The sequence below is a fragment of the Balaenoptera musculus genome, chromosome 14 (genome assembly GCF_009873245.2).
Source record: "Balaenoptera musculus isolate JJ_BM4_2016_0621 chromosome 14, mBalMus1.pri.v3, whole genome shotgun sequence".
Taxonomy (NCBI): domain Eukaryota; kingdom Metazoa; phylum Chordata; class Mammalia; order Artiodactyla; family Balaenopteridae; genus Balaenoptera; species Balaenoptera musculus.
Window position 1 is genome coordinate 33,906,016 of NC_045798.1, and position 17,580 is coordinate 33,923,595.

The 17,580-nt window shown below is 43.0% G+C and overlaps 1 protein-coding gene across 18 annotated transcripts in view; it reads left to right on the forward strand.

Moving 5' to 3' along the window:
• The window catches only part of EPB41L3 (erythrocyte membrane protein band 4.1 like 3), a 223,428-nt gene that overhangs the window by 189,588 nt on the left and 16,260 nt on the right, over nt 1-17,580 (forward strand). For 9 of the 18 annotated variants that reach the window (XM_036875021.1, XM_036875026.1, XM_036875020.1 and 6 more), the window contains exons 10-14: nt 814-911; nt 1,619-1,794; nt 5,006-5,226; nt 9,475-9,768; nt 14,644-14,697. In XM_036875021.1, the coding sequence (XP_036730916.1) occupies nt 814-911; nt 1,619-1,794; nt 5,006-5,226; nt 9,475-9,768; nt 14,644-14,697 (843 nt within the window). Of the gene's footprint in view, nt 1-813; nt 912-1,618; nt 1,795-5,005; nt 5,227-9,204; nt 9,769-14,643; nt 14,698-17,580 lie in introns of all 18 variants that reach the window. The other 9 variants (XM_036875027.1, XM_036875028.1, XM_036875029.1 and 6 more) reach the window with 2 other exon arrangements.

The window sequence follows — 17,580 nt, forward strand, 5'->3', positions numbered from 1 at the left end:
CTTGAATTTGCTGCATGCAGGCAACTATTTCTGTAGCATTCACATTGTATTTCAACTATTTACCTAGCATTTACATTGTGTTAGGCATTATAAGTAATCTAGAGATGATTTAAAGTATATGGGAGGGTTGCATAAGTTATATGCACATATAGTATGCTATTTTATGTAAGGGATTTGAGCATTCACAGATTTTGGTATCCACAGGGGTCCTGGAACCAATCCCCTTTGGATACTGAGGGACGACTGTGTATAATATTGAGAGATGTTAGCATTTAACATGATAATCCGTATTAGAATGCACAAATAAAATCAGCGGTATCTGATACCAAGTCATCAAATACCTAGGATATGTGCATATTTCCAGACCAGATACAAGGAGAAAATGTCAGCCTGAGAATGCTGTAGACTGTAAACATTTTATTCATTTCTGTGCATTGCAGCTGAAGTCATGATGTGAGAGAGAAACTATGAAGATTAGGCTTAGAAATCAGATCAGGACAAATTGGTCTCTGGAAGGAATACAAATGTTCTTCTTTTTTTGCATTTAGTTTTCATAAGATTCATCCTTGTACATGAAACATTTACTACATGCATAATGTGGTTGTCTGTACCTGCAGCATTTTAAGGAGATAGATATGAGATTTTTTTTTTATAATGAGTGAATGTGTATAGCATGAAATCTGTGTATAGCAATTGATTTAGGGAGTAAAGAAAAAATTTGTGGGCGGTATTTTGACTTTGTATATTATTTGCTTTCGTGTTATTTATGATTCCAAACTTCACTCTCTTCTTCAATATGTCTTTTAAATTTAGTTTGAACAATTTGAAAGCACCATCGGGTTTAAGCTGCCCAACCATAGAGCGGCCAAGCGTTTATGGAAAGTGTGTGTAGAACACCATACATTTTTCAGGTGGGTAGAGGTCATTTTGGTTTTTCCTAAGGAAGAATTAGAATGATTGGAATCACCTACACTGAAAAAAGGTTGTTGGAAAGAAGAATGTGACCACAAGATCCCTTTCTATTCCTTCAAGTTTGTTGCCGCCAGATTTCTTGATAAATCCTAAAAGAACTTCTGACTAAATTCGAAGGATTTTCCTTCATTTGTCGGATACTTATCTGTCTCATCTCCCCTTCATTATCTTTAGTGGTTTTTCATTATTTTTCTAGAACATCCACTTCAGGTGCCCAATCCATTCCTTACTCTTTCAGTAGCTTTTCAATACCATGCACCCCTTTGCCCACATACAGTAAGTACTAAAGCCCTCAGATTTGTGTCTACAAAGTAGTAAATTATCACTGTTCTTCACTAACATCACCTACTTCATTGCTCTCTGGGTCTGTAGAACCACAGACTCTCCAGTTCCATAGGATGTTCAAATTCATCTAGTCCAACTCCACCCCTGTTTTGCTTCTAGCCTCTCTACAACATCCCTAGTTGATATACACTGTGTGAAGTGATTTTTTTTTTTCCTTATAAAATCAGGTTCACTGAATGGCAGGTTGGGGGTTCAGCCTTGAGGACACAAAGCACTTTACCTTTCAGAACAGAGTGATAAGTTAGCATTCTTAGTATGTGGCTTAATAGTCTTGCTGATGTTTTTCCTTTAATATCTCCAGACTGTTGTTACCAGAAGCACCTCCAAAGAAGTTCCTTACCTTGGGTTCCAAGTTTCGTTACAGTGGCAGGACACAAGCCCAAACCAGAAGAGCTAGTGCATTGATAGACCGCCCAGCCCCTTACTTTGAACGTTCTTCCAGCAAACGTTATACCATGTCTCGCAGCTTGGATGGAGGTAGGCACCGCTCCCCTTAATGATCGCTAGTGGCTACCGAGCCGCGTGAAACCATCGTGAGCCTTTGATGGACGTAGGTGCTCTGGGATAGCATGAAAGGAAGAGCACTTGTTGGTCTTCGGCTTGAGTGGCGAATTTTAACCAACCCCCCCAAAAAAGGTGCCTGTGTGAGTCTAATGTCTGTTCTTGGTGGGTTTATATGAAATCACACAAAAGAATGGTACTTGGGGAATGAAGTAGCTTTCAGAAGCTGGTACCCTGAATTTGGAGAAGGATGCTCTCATTCTAAATAAATATGGTAATCACATACTTATAAGTAATTTGCTTCTCTTTTCAGTAGATGGTAAATGATTATCAGGTTTGTTTTAGATGATGTGTTTCCGAAAGAAAACTGTGCATTAGATTTGTCTCTCTTTCTTTAAAAATGTTATGAATAAAACGTGACTTTTATCGGTCGGTGAATAATAGCTGATAGAAAGGATGGCATTCAAATAACAGAGCAAAGGGCTCTAAGGAGATTGTCCTGGTTAATATTAATTACTACACCAGATGGGCTGGGAAAGCATTGCTGTGTAAATATTCTCTACCGTTCAGTCAGATGTGTGAGTACCACAGGGAGAGAGTCACTGAATCACTTAAGTCACATTTTTAAGGCATAATAATGAGTTTTGAGCAGGCGTGTGTTTTGTGGGGCAGTTTCCTGTGGCTGTCCAGAGTTACATGCAGATGTGCTTTCTGCTCCAAGACGTGGCAGCTGTAGGAAAGTCGGAACCTCTGTATCCGTAGATGTGAAACCCACAGACACCGAGGGCCAACTGTATTCACTGTACTACGTACACCATTTTGTGTAAGGGACTTGAGCATCCGTGGATTTTGGTTATCCACAGGGGTCCCAGAACCATTCCCCCCAGACACCAGGGCATGACTGTGGCCAGACCTCTGCCTCCTAATCCAGAGCACCTTGGGGGTGAGATGTTTTATAGGAGACTTATCCCGGGCACATAAAAAGAGAAGTTTCTAGCATGTGTGTACAATTTTAATAATAAGCAAAAGCATAAATAGAAACAAATAAAAGTTACAGGTGCCTGGTATCACCTCCCTCCTGACCTTTTTTGCTGCCCACTCACCATGGGGTCTCAGTTCTTCCTTCCATTTCTCCAAACCCCGATGTGGCTTGTGGGGCAGCAAACTCCCTGGATCCCCTGACTTAAAAGACTTTACTGTCCCAAAGGGATACTTAGAGGAAGTAAAAATTGTGTTATTAGTGCTGTATCGTTATTATAAATTATATTAGCGAAGTGGGAAGAATGCTCACCTAGCGTAGATAAGTTCAGACCGATGTCCAGACCATCTGTCTGTACTGCGGTGAGTGGATGATGTAGTATCTGCAGGTCCCAGCTTTAGTCGTCATCTGTAAGGCGGGATCAAGGCCTCCTCTGACAGGTTGTTGCGAAGAGTGAATAAGATGTAGGTGAAAGCAGTCTTGTTACAGATGTAGTCATTAATGATCTCAAGTAGGTATATTGATAGTCATTCTTTAGGCTTTTGTGAGCTGGCCTAGGAAGTCAGTCTTAACCATTCTCTACCTTCTGTAACAATGTCCCGTTTTTAGAATCTCTGAGAGCCAAACTTTTGGGAAAAACTGTTTATTAGGACCGTTTTGAGTCAGATTAAGGTACTGAAAAATTCACATTGACAGTGACACTTTCTTTTGGCGGTGCCTCATTTCCTCTTCCTTGAGGAGTCTGTGTAAACTAGTGTGTGTTCTCTAAGTCAGTGTTGGAGGAACTTGTGTAGAATCACAGCTTTTTTCCCCTGAATGTCATCCACTCTGTCCTGCGATGTGAACCCAAGGGGACACATTTGTTGTGAATGTTGTTTTCCTTGTGACCTTCTGTGTGATAATGATTGCTGAGAAGACAATTGTGAAATCAGTGTACTAATTCCATGCTGTCTCTCTCTCCCTGCCCAAAAGTGATGTTAGTATGTGTTGTCTCTCACTCTTTGGGGTCCTGCCAATTCTCGTATGTTTTCTGTGCTGCTGCTCGGGGGGGCCATGGCTGCATGTTGGAATAGAAACTGCTTTTTGCAAGGTTGCATCTTCTGTTAGAACAGCCTAACAAGCCTTTTAGGAAACTGTGTCTCATATGAGCTTTTTCATCATCAGTAAGAGATGTTAAAATATCTTAGTGAAGGTATTTTAGTAAAATGGTTTACTATTCAAAGGATTTCAGAGTTTTTTCTTACATTTATGTTTTAAACTTCCTAAAATATGAAAGCAGATTACATTTTGCCTATGATTTGAAAAGCAGCCTTTCTAAATTTCAGTAAATTTTATGGTACCTAAAACCTAAAAGAATGAGTACCAAATTTCAAAAATCTAACTAAATTAAGCATCTCTTTCACTAAGACATTTTAGCTGGGACGAAAGGCTGGGTGTTAACATCTCTTACGTTTGCGTGCTTTGCACTTGCATGAATTTCATCAGCAACGTTTGTCTTGTTTTCCCAAAATACTGGAGATGAATGAATGTATGCATATCGTGGTAGTCTTTTTAAAGCACAGTAGAAATTAAAGCATTTCTGCACTTCAGTTGAACAGAGTTGCCATCTGAATTCTATAATCCCTGCCCAGATGGTTACTTTTCATAATTACTTAGGTAGCTTTTATCTTGTAGAAGTGATAGACTTTCCAAGCACTAACAGTAGTAGTAACAGTAATAATAATAAAAAAGCATTTCAGTGCTCCCTAATGAGGGGCACTTCCAAAGCTCTGTTTAAAGTCAAGCGCACTAGGGCAGTTGTCTGTCTGCTGTTAGTTGTGGAACTTGCCCCAAGTGTCTGGTGCTGGTGCCCCGCCAGTTATTCTGTGGGTAACAGCCTCGGTGACCACTCAGCGCCCCCATCCTTCCGCTCACCTCCACCCTCACACACGTCCTCACCAGAGAGCCCGAGAGTGGATGGAAATTATTCTGGCGGCTTTGAGAGATGAGCATTGAAACCACGCTTAAACGCAGTTACGGGTGACATAGACAGATGAATCTGTGGCGTTGCTTAGATGAGAGTACCTGCAGGGCTGACCTGTCTTTTGAAGAGAAACCTGGTATTTTATGGGGGTATTTTTTTCTGTAATGGGAGCAATCGGTGGCGTCCGTCTTGTCTTCCGACTTAACTGTTTTGGTCTTTATTTCTCCAATTGTATTTGCTTTTAGCCTCAGTGAATGAAAACCATGAAATATACATGAAGGATTCTGTGTCTGCTGCAGAGGTTGGTACTGGCCAGTACATAACAACAAAGGGCATCTCTCAGACCAACTTGATCACCACTGTGACTCCGGAGAAAAAGGCAGAGGAGGAGCGGGACGAGGAAGAGGACAGACGGCAAAAGGGCGAGGAAGCCACACCAGTCGCTGCCGTACGGCCCGAGGGAAAGGTACATCTCCCCGCTGTCTCCCCGACCTGGGCGCTCTCTAAAGAACTCCTGAATGAGACTGAGGACGTAAGCCAGGAATGTGAATAAGACTTAGGCTAATTCATGTCTCAGCATTAGTCACCTTCATGTTGTCAATTTTTAAATTAGTTATGTCCTCTGTCAACACTTCTCCTCTGCAAAAGCCCTTTCTAACTTTCGGGAAATTCTTATTGAACAACTCAGGTGCTACGTGAGACTTTCAACAGCTGTCCTGTCTGTAGATCTTAAAAATACGTTTGGTAGTGAATTACACTTTTCTGTTTGGGCTCACAATTCGGAACTGTCACTAAAGCTGTTTTCTTTGTTTCTGGCCCCATCCTCCTACCCAGGGCTGTGTATTTGTCTAGATGCACAGTAATTGCTTTGCCCTTCTTCTGACTGCAGGTAGCTGAGTGACCACAGCCTGCGTACTTATACACTGTTTCCACTGTTTCTCTCTCTCAATCTTATCATCTTAACCTAATCATCAAAGTAGCCAGTGGATGTGTTTTGGAAAAGGGATATTAAGGCCGAAGGTTGCAAGGGAAGAGGGAGGGCTAACTTGGCAGTAATTTCTCCAGGGTGTTTTATTCATTGAACTTGGTCACTTCATTTCATCCAAAAGTCAATTTATTTTTAAATATTATGTTTATTTCTGGAGGTCCATCACTATAAAGCAACTTTTCAGGAAAATGAAAGTCAAAAAACATGTAGACAACCTGCTTCTGGTTCGGGGTTTTGTATGTCACAGAGCAGCTCCCTAAAAGTCAAAGAACACACTGGGAGGTTTATACATAATAATAATGGAAAAACAAGAGTGGGTCTTGGAATGTACAGAGTACAGAGTGAAAGGAAACAGCAGAATAAAAATGCCGTATAACTTAGAGGTTATGCTAAAAATTAGGTAAATTTGATTCAAAAGTGCTCTTTCGCACATGGGCTCTTCAAATGCAGGGTACAGGGCAGAGAATCAGCTGGGACTCTGTAGAAAAATGCTCCTTTGGATAAGAATTTAACAATGACCTCTAAATGGGCAGATTGGCAAACGTATCATCGTTCTGTTTATGTTAGACTATCCCAATGACCCAATCCATCATCCTTTTTTAGGGTAAGATTATTTATTTGCCAAACACAAAAATAAAAACAGGATAGGACATAATGGAAGGATATTTGGATCACTTTTGCTGTTAAAATGCACTTTGTTCTGAATTTTGTTTTTACACTCTTCAGTTAAGGCGGGTTCTAACTAGGTCACGATCAGAAGATGATATCCTTGAAAAGCCAATGTGTCCCATGATTTCTGGAAGTCGCCCAGGCCAAAACTCCATTCTGAGGGATGTGTAAATATGATTAAGTGCCCCATAAAAGTAAATGACTTGCCGTTTGCTCCAAAAACGATCCAGTCCCACTTTGTTTGATTTTAAAAGATCAGTGATTTGTTTACATGAGATGGAGCCCTAAGCCAGCATCACTTGGTGCCATTTATGCCATGCGAGACTAGAAAGACCAAGAAGACTGTGCTCTTAGAGTCGGAGCCTCTGAGAAGCCAGCACTGTGACCCTGATGCCTTCTGAGAGGCCGTGGCCGAGGCCTTGTGCTGAAGGAGCTGAAGGGCGTCTACATCTCCCCCACTGCAAAGCTGTCTTTAAAAACCACTCTGGGGCTTCCCTGGTGGCGCAGTGGTTAAGAATCCGCCTGCCAATGCAGGGGACGTGGGTTCAAGCCCTGGTCCGGGAAGATCCCACATGCCGCGGAGCAACTAAGCCCATGTGCTACAACTACTGAGCCTGCGCTCTAGAGCCCACGAGCCACAACTACTGAGCCCGCGTGCCTAGAGCCCACGCTCTGCAACAAGAGAAGCCACCGCAATGAGAAGCCCGCGCACCGTGACTAGAGAAAGCCCGGCTTAAGAACGAAGAGCCAACACAGCCAAAAAATAAATAAAATTAATTAAAAAAAAAAAAAAAAGCCTCTCTAAAAACCACTCTAATCAGCAACATGGAAGATTAAGCCGTCATTTCATTCTTCTCTATCTTCGAAAAGTAACGTAGAGGGCGCTCTTTTTTTTTTTTTTTTTTTATTTATGGCTGTGTTGGGTCTTCATTTCTGTGCGAGGGCTTTCTCTAGTTGTGGCAAGCGGGGGCCACTCTTCATCGCGATGCGCGGGCCTCTCACTATCGCGGCCTCTCTTGTTGCAGAGCACAGGCTCCAGACGCGCAGGCTCAGTAATTGTGGCTCATGGGCCCAGCTGCTCCGCGGCATGTGGGATCTTCCCAGACCAGGGCTCGAACCCTTGTCCCCTGCATTGGCAGGCAGATTCTCAACCACTGCGCCACCAGGGAAGCCCGAGGGCGCTCATTTTTTAACCAAGATGAAAATGTATTACTGAAAATAGTTCTTAAGCGACTGGTCCCTAGATTCCTTTGAGAGGAGGTGTGTTTCCCCACTAACGATCACCCCAGGTGACGGGGCAGCCTCCACGGGCAGAAGGCGGCTTGTAACTGGTACATTATCCTCAGCTCAGTGGGATTTGTGCAGGGTCTTGTTTAAGACACAGCGTTTAACGTCAGATGTGAGTACTAGGAAAAGACATACTTGTCTGATACCGAAAAAGAGACACTTCTACATTCTACTAGATCCATGGTATAATTTTATTTGTGCACTTTCTTACCCTCTGTCTCTATATTTACCAAGTCAGGGTTGGATAACCGTCACAAAGCAGGCCAGATAATGTCCATGCTCTCAGGACACTAGGCAGAAACACACATGTGGGTACACACACAGATACACACACACACACAGACACACACTCGCACGAGGAGAAGTTCAGTCATCTTCAGGCTCCAGATGACCTTGTCTTGAACTCGGCTGTAGCAGCTTCCACGCTGGCCCTGGGTCCTGTTTGGCATTTGCTTGCCTCTCCCACCCCTCTCGCCCAGCATCCCTCCACCACCTGCAGAGAAAGCTGGCTGTGGTCACGGAGACTGCGGGGACCAGGAAGGGTGTAAAGAACCTTACGTGCCCTGCAGAAGCCTGCGTGCCCCTCCGCAGGAGCACTTTTGTGGGGATGCCTGCCTTGATCGTCCCCTTATGGACTCAAACCAGGCAGCTTAAGCCTACCGCTCCTCTAAGAAAAACCGGAAGGTGGGGAAATTGTATCTTTCTATTACTTATGGACCACAAGTAATACAAAGGAAATGCTGATAAACCACATCACAAGAAAACACATTCTTTTTTGCTAGTTAGCTTGTTTGAAACCACTTCTTTAAGCTCCCCCGTGTACATTATGGGTAACAGAGCCAAAATAGGAGTTTTCGAAAGAGCCTCGGTGCTTTATGGAGAGGTAAGGTAGGTGTTCACTGTGGAATTCCCTGATTGGAGCTGCTTACGGGTAGGAGTGGGGTCAGAAACTTCTTGATTTGGAAACGCACCTGCTTTGGCTGTAACTGACTAACCAAGGAAAAGTAATGCTAGAGATTTTGTTTTTAATAATCAAAAATTGGATTCATTGTCATTTTAATCCAACTGAACCCTAGTAACAGATCTGGTAGCTGGAGATTAGGAGAAGTTATTGAAAGTCTTGGTTTTAAGTTATCAGAGAGTTGCATTTGCTCTCAGCATCCTAAAAATTTCTAGAGTTGTTGGTCTAAACAGAAGTTTTGGATCACATGAAACGTAGTCACTGAGATTACCCACAGATATCTTCGGTTCTGATTTTTTTTTTTCAAGCCCACCCTATGTTTGACTTGAGGGTCTAATGGGAAAACGATGGCCATTCGTGGCAGCGTTGGCATGCAGCTTGAATACTTTAAAATTCACAAACAACCCTAGTGCTGAAATTCTTGTTTGACGATTTTTTCTCGGTACCCATAAGAAAATTAACTAATTGCAGTTTTCTTTTTGTCCTTTTGCACCTCTGTTCGCTGCTTTCTGTCTCTCTCGCTGTCTCTCTCACATCAGTCACCCGGGCTTGGCACTGACTCATGTCCCCCCTCCCCCCCATCAGCCCGCTCTCCCCCTGCATCTCCCACAGGGCTCCGCAGGAGGTGTAAGGAGAACGGGCACCCCCCGCCGGGGGTCGAGCCGGCCAGAGACCCCGGGCACCTGCACGGGGAGCCCGCCTCGGACTCTGACGGCCGAGGGAAGCCGTGCCTGGGGAACCACGATGTGGCTTTTAGCCACAAACAGCAGCCGGGCCGAGGGACTACCCTGTTTTCCTTCTCCTTGCAGCTCCCCGAGTCCTTCCCCTCTCTTCTGGATGACGATGGCTACCTGTCTTTCCCCAGCCTTTCCGAGAGCAACCTCCTGCCCCAGAGCTTGCAGCATTACCTCCCCATCCGCTCACCCTCTCTGGTGCCCTGCGTCCTCTTCATCTTCTTCTTCCTGCTCTCCGCCTCCTTCTCAGTGCCATACGCCCTCACTCTCTCCTTCCCTCTGGCTCTGTGCCTCTGCTGCCTGGAGCCCAAGGCGGCCTCCTTGAGTGCCTCACTAGACAATGACCCGAGTGACAGTTCAGAGGAAGAGGTGTGTACCTCGGCATAGAACACACGTCCCTGTCGTGCTCGGGGCCGCGGTCCGAAACAGTCTCAGACGGCTGCTGCGATAGCGGTCCTACTTTCAGAGGCTCATTTATCGTCTGTGCCAATCTGTGCAGAGGTTTTGTGTGCAGGGGGTGCGACCCGGCCCCGGGGTTAGGCACAACACCATGTGGATGCAGCAGGCTGAGCCCGGCCCGGAGCCGCGCTGCCACCCACTGACTCCAGTGGGTGGGGAAGGACTCAGCCGTGAGCCAATTGTAAATAAATAACCCGTTAGCTACGTAAGAACTCAGGGTCGAGTTAAAGGCTCTGTTCGGTTCTCATTCAATAAAGGAAATGACACAGAAGACAGATGAGTAACTTTCAACTAGATTGGCGGCAAGTTACCAAAATGTACCCTGATGTAATGATGCACAGGGGTGATACGCACCAGGTAAAGGTGCTCAAGGTGCGGCGGGAGAGAGCACCGCCGTCGAGGTGCATCATCACCCTCGGGGCAGCTCTCCAAGACTGTAAATGCCTCCCTCTCCTCCCTGGAGATTCTGAAATGCCCCCGCTGCTCTTTGATCGTCATTGCCAGACCGTCATTGTTACGCCATGAGGGGAGCCCGATCCTGTGGGTGTGTTGGGTCAGAAAGAAGGGCTTGAGCAGTTTAAAACGCTCAGTGACATTGGACATTGGCAGGGCCAGAAACAGGACCAGAAAGAGCAGCAGTTGCAAACAGCAGTTTCCAAACACAATCAGGAAAGACTCCTGTTAGGTTTCTATACGCTGTAAAAATGGGCTGAAATTTCATGCGCACGAGCAATGCCAAGGCATGTGTTGGGTGGCACCCATTCTCTCAGTTCCAGCGTGAGGCTGGGGAAGTTGGATGGGCCTCTGCGGCTCGCAACCAGGAAAGGACTTGAGCCTTCAGCCTCCATCCGTGAAAACAGGCTGCCTGTCAGTCCCCCGTCCCTCATCCGAGCCACTGGGGGAGGTGACGTCCTAGCCGGTAGTGTTTCCTCTTAATTGCTCCCCTTTCCCTCCACTCCACTGCCGTGTGAACAGCCCAGCGGTTTCCCTTTGTGCAGCCTTTAAATAGAACGCAGGGAAAAAGAACAGAAGTGCCAGCAGGCCCCTGGCTGAAACCCACCCTCCTGCCTACGCCTGCCCCCCGCTCCTCCAGCAATTCTGGAGGGTTTTGTGTCAGGAGCCAAACCCAATACACCTAGCATTAAAAAAGAAAATCACAAAGTCAAAGCAACACTAAAAAAGGAAAGTCTATTCAGTTCTGTGCTCAGCTAGAAATGGTAATCCGAGCTGCACCTGTGAGTAGATAGCATTGTGAGGTACGTATCTATATTTAGTGGTATTATGACTGTTTCTTTGCAGCAGCAGGAGAAAAGTGAGAATGGTCTCCAAGATGTTCTCAAGAAAAGTTTCGGCTTTTCAATTTGATACTGCCTAAGAGCCCTTTGCAAGGTTCTTGGATCCTCTGCGACTTAGCTCCAAATCTATCTATGTGTAACTATTTTCGTACGTGGAAAATATTTTAAGAGAAAAACCACTCTAAATCCTAGGTTTGAATATCACTGTTTCTCATAGTAGCAACATAATCAAATAACGTAGGTCCAAACCTACAGTCGTTACGCACGCAATATTATCTACAAAAACTGTTTATAATATTAGCTGGTTTCCAACCTGCACATCTTTGTTCCTTTAGCAATGGAGCTAGTCATCAAGCTAACAGAAGGCGAAAAGATTGCCATTTTATGTTTTTCTGCATTTTAAATAACTGAACTTTTATGTAGCAAACCACACAGATCTTGTGCCTAATCCAGGGTGTACATCTTGTTGTAATCAGTGCATGAAAATTAACGTTCAACTTGGGCATGTCTGCATTACATCAGCAAAACAAATCACAGCAGTTACTCCTCGCAAGCTGGAGGCCGCGTGCCTGGTGCTTCCCACACGTGAACCCTCCTCTGAGACCGTGAACCAGCTCTGGCCGAGGCGGCCTTCCGAGTCCTCCCCTCCAGCCTCGGTCACCCATGACGGCTCTCCTGCCACATGACTTTGTATTTGGCCATCTGTTCAATGTCGTCTCAACCCCAAGTGTTAAGAGCTGTGAGCTCTGGTTCAAGCTGAGCTAGAGAACTGAGATGTAGGTCATTCAGGTAAAAAAAAAACAAAAAACAAAAACACTCGCCATTTGTTGACACGGCCTGTTTTATTCCCTGGGCCTCAAGTGCTTTGGCAGCTAAACCGGGTGACTTTGTAACATACGGTTCAGCTCTGTCACTTTGGTTTTGCAAAATCACTAACGACTCTGATTCTTTTTAAATATTTTATCATCACTGCTTACATCTGTCACGTGTGGTAGTGGCTTAATTAGTCCCAGCCCTTCTCAAGAGTGAAACCCAGCGCAGAAAGCTGTAATCATTTCAAACTACAGAGCTGTTGGCTATTTTTTTTTTTCATTTGTCCTTCTAGAATTTTGGTCAAATAAGGAGGGGCCGAATGCTAAATCATCTACATCTGTCCAGAGACATAAGATGAATTTAGCTCACCGTAATCATGTGCCAACTTGTGAAGAATTTTTTGATAATACCAAAAAAGGAGATGGATGAAATCTGGAGGAAAAGATTGATCACCTGATTTAACATTTTAAATGGTGTAAACACATTATATGATAGTCCGTGGCATGCCATACATTTTGCAGTTTTGCTTAGACATAGGATATTATATAAATAAAAGTTGCTATAAAAGCTACTTTATTCAGCCTTTATTACTTCAGTCATTAACTGTTTATTGATCAGGCACTATGTTTGTTGAATGACTGACTGACTAGGTGCTGAGTAGGAGGTTGAGGGAGTTTAGATGCAGCCTAAGCTGCTATTTATTTGTGTATAGCTAGGAAAAATAATAGCAATAATTAGGAAATACTGTGTTGATATCAATATTTATGATTTTTATAGGCATTTTTAGCTGTGTCAGGCATTGCGTAAAGACTTAGTATCCGTTACCTGATACAGTTAGGGCTATGATTTTCCCCATTTTCCAAGAAGGAAATTGGGGTTAAAATATGAAACCTGCCCCCTGTGCCACAGAGTTAAATAAATAGCAAGGATTTGAGCTGATATCAGTCTGTCCTGAGACCCCCTCACTCTTAACCATGGTGGTGATTCCACTGCCAAGATGCCTGGAAAGCTGCTGAAGTGAATTCTAAAGCCATAAGGGAAATAATCAAAGTAGGAGGAGAAATACTTTCAACAACTTTCGAAGCCTTTGACAAAACTAGTTGGCATGCTGAGCCCAAGTCATTCTTACTTGTTCTTGAAAGCCTAAGATTTCCTCGGGTTATCCCATACCCTTGAACAGGGACCTGCTTCTCTTCCTAAATCAAACTGGCCTTGCCCTAGACTGTCAGTTGGTGAAGCCATGCTAATGCCCTAGCAGTGATCACCCTGATAAGAAAATTAATAGCCACCCCCCTCCAGGTGTTGCCAAGGTGGTCGGGTCATGAAAGCACTCAGCATGCTTTCTTTACCAGCCTACTGAAAAGGATTTCCCTCTTAGGCACGGGAGCAGATTGCCAGGATGGAGACCTCAGGTGCACACGCCAAGCATGAGTTCCAACTCCATTTCTTTTAGGAATATAGAAAATGAAGTTTGGGAGAGGATCAAGAAGTCAACCCAGCCAGAGTCATGTAGACATAAAGAGCAGTGTCCCAGCCCTCCCGCTGATAATCCATGGTCTTTGCAGTGAGAGATTATTTTAAGAGGCAGATTCACAACCTTAGAGCCCCCAGTTTCGATTTTTGTTGACAAATTACTAATCGCACAGCTTTGCTCGAGAGACTTTCAATAATGACTAGTTTGAGTTGAGAAGGGAAAGTCAGTTAATATTATATAGGACGTTGAGATGTCCCAATTTCAATGGCTGTGGCTCGTCTCTCCTCCAGAAAAAAAAAAGAGTTTTTGTTTTAAATCATAAACCACTATAAAAACAGATTAAAAGTCAGTCTTGAAATTACTATTGTAATTCTCCCTTGAAAACCTAGGCTCTGTCAAATGCTGTGCTTTGTTTTATTTGTGTCCAAGTAGATGTCTCTCTCCCTCCTTCTCTCCTTATTTTTCATTACTACTATTATTATTTGCTTCATTTGAATGTTTATTTTGGAACGAGATATTTAACTACATACTTCTCTATACCTCTTTCTATTGGAGGGTGGGATGAAATAAACAACATATAGTCTTAAAAATATCTAGTTAGCAATCCTACTTGAGAATTCAGTTACATTTTTCATATATAAAACATATGCCTGTGAGTCACTGGCATGTGCTTTTTATAATTAAAAGGTAATGCAGACAGCCTGATGGTCTTAGATGGATGCAGATTACCAAAATGGTATAAATGAGGGGCTGAAAGTCCAGTGACTGTTAATAGTAGCTTTTTATTTAACTTGACATGTTAAGTTACTTTTCAAATGTGACCTATTCCTAGAATTTTTTTAAAAATATATAAACAGCAATTTTATTTGCATTAAACGTTTTTAGGAGCTCTTTCTTGGGGGTTTCAGTTAAAAATGGGGGAAAGAATGACACGGCAGCAGACATGTCAGCTTGGCTAATACACGTCCTGTGGTTGCGCAGGCCGTGTGCCTCTGGTCTTCCTCTGAGTGTCTCTGCTGATGGAACCTAGCTCTGGCCTTTCTTTTGCTTTTGTTGGAACCTGCATTCTTGTGGGAAGGTAGTGCGATACAGATCACAGAAAAAGGGACTGAACTGTAGGACCCGGGCATGCCCGCTTGACCGGATGGTTTGTTTTCTCTTCCTGCCTTCCTCCTGGAACCTGATCACCTCTGTGATCCACAGACCGACAGTGAGCGCACGGACACTGCGGCCGATGGGGAAACCACCGCCACTGAGGTTGGTACAGTCACTGTGGGTGCCGCCCGTTGCCTAACAGAAATGCTCTGCAGGCTGGTTCTGCGTTTAGGAACTTTGCATATTGCCTTTTAGAGTGGAGAGAAATTCTACTTTTAATAGTCGGAGTTAAATATATTCTACTGCCTAGACCAGCGGTTCTCAAACGTTGGCCTGCATCAGAGTCATCTGGAGGGTCCCATCCTCCTGTTTCTCATTCAGAAGAAGGTCTGCGGTAGGACTGGAGAATTTGCATTTCTAGCAAGTTCCCAGGTGACAGTGACTCTATCCATTTCAGGGTCACATTTTGAGAACCCTTGGCTAAATTGGTAATACTTTTTAAAAAATTTTTATTGGAGTAGAGTTGATTTACAATGTTGTGTTAGTTTCAGGTGTACAGCAAAGTGAATCAGTTATACATACACATATATCCACTCTTTTTTAGACTCTTTTCCCATATAGGTTATTACAGAGTATTGAGTAGAGTTCCCTGTGCTATACAGTAGGTCCTTATTAGTTATCTATTTTATATGCAGTAGTGTGTATATTTTTTTAAAAATGTATTCCCTTATCCCAGATGTTTACGCATGATAGCCATAATTGGGGGTGGGTGGTATAATTTATGTAATTAGCTTATTGACTAGATACAGATATACTTTAAAATCCCAAATGGTCAAAATGCTTGTTAAAATTATAATACTTCTCTTGGCCGCGATAGTGAGAGGCCCGCGCACCGCGATGAAGAGTAGACCCTGCTTGCCATGGCTGGGGAGAGCCCTCACACGGGAACGAAGACCCAACACAGCCATAAATAAAATTAAAAAAAAAAAAAAAAAATCAGCTGGCCATGATATCCTCTATTTAAAAAAAAAAAAAAATTATAATACTTCTCTTAACTCATTTTTCATAGCCTGGATGTAGTCTGGGTCACTCAGAAGAAATGAATTTTCCAAGGAAAAGAAAATTAACAAATTACTGTCAGTACTTTATTGGAAAAAAAATTATCACATTGACCAGTGATACTATGCTCTTATTTATCCTTTGTTAATTCTTTAGGGTTCATTAAATATGTGTATGGCTTACGTTGTTTTTTAAATCTTCTCTACCAGTAACTAATTAAAATTTCTGTAAAAACAATATTTATCTATAGTAATGGAAGTCAAGATGTTCATTTCCTAAAGTGCTAACAGAATTTATTTTTTACTTTGTGATAGTGTTTAACATTAGGTTGTTTTTTACATTATCCAATCATAACAATATTTTCTAGTTGGGTATTTAGGAAGAACTAAAAATGTTATACGTAGTATCTATACATCACTTCATTGAAAATATGTTCAGAAAAACATTTCAAAATGGAGTTTAATTGTTTCTTCCTTTGGAAATGCCAGAGTTCAGTTCAAAGTTTGGAAATCATCATTTTTTAATTTAGAGATAATACTGTAAAACTATCATCCTGGTTCTTTTAAGCAATCAAATATAAACTAATTACAAGGTAATCATTTTCTACACCAAATATAACAATTGCATCTTAATTTTGTAAGAATTAGTTATACGTAGCTACTGATACATTCAGTAAATTTCATTGTAATCCTAAGGTATGCTGTAAATGAAAAATATTTTAATACTACTACTTTAAATTTCTCTTAATTCGTCCCAGCCTCTCCTCCCCTCCCCCTCCCTGTGTCCACAAGTCCATTCTCTACGTCTCTATTCCTGCCCTGCCACTAGGTTCATCAGTACCATTTTTCTAGATTCCATCTATATGCGTTAATATACGGTATTTGAGGGAGTAGCATTAACATATATACACTACCGTGTGTAAAATAGATAGCTAATGGGAAGCTGCTACATAGCACAGGGAGATCAGCTTTGTGCTTTGTGCTCTGTGACGACCTAGAGGGATGGGATGGGGCGGGGGGGGAGAGGGAGGCTCAAGAGGGAGGGGATATAGGTATACATATAGCTGATTCACTTTGTTGTACAGCAGAAACTAACACAGCATTGTAAAGCAATTATACTCCAATAAAGATGTTAAAAAAAAATGACTCAGCTATGAGAAAAAAAAATACTATAAATTTCTCTAGCAGTTTTAAACTTTGTTCTATAACATTTGAAGCATGCAAACGAAGACGTATAACATAGGTAGGTTATGAAGCTTAAAAATAAAATGAAGAGCTATGAACCCACCACCTCTGTAGAATCAGCATGCCTCCGGCCCTCTAACGCTTCTTATAAACGCTTCCCCTTCTCTTTTTTCCGGAGCCAGTGTAACAGCAGTGCAGGGTGGGGCGTGCAGGTTAGACAGTCTGGTCCCCATTGAGACCCAGACCAAGTGATCCATTTGCTGAAGGCCATGTGCTCTGGCATCACCCACTTGTCACCCATAATTTCACTCTGGACCGCGTCTTATAGTTGATTTTTGTAGTTGATGGTAGTCTATTTAACTTCCTCACTTACCCCATCCGTATCAGCCCTCTCCTCTCCCAAATTTGTTTTTAAGTAGGTGGGTTCAAGAAATTCAAAGTTCCAAGAAATTTTTTAATGTGGGAACCTCTGTGTTACGTTCTTTGTGCCTCAGTTCTCTGGTCTACAAATTGGGGATCATAATAGCTAACCTCATAGGATTATTGTGAGGACTCCTACACTCCAAGGGAGCTCTCATCATTGGATATTCATAGCCGTTTTTGTGAATTTTAATTTCGATGTTGGCTTCCCCCACTTCCTGAACCGTTGCTAACGTCCTTTAAGGACAGCCCGCCAAGTCCTAGCTGTCACCTCCCAAGCACACGTGTGGGCTCATCGCGCTTGGAAGTGTCCAGGTTAAAATGTCAAAGACCCATGGGGCAAGGAATCTTTTGCTCCTGTCTTCTTATTAAGCTTCATAAT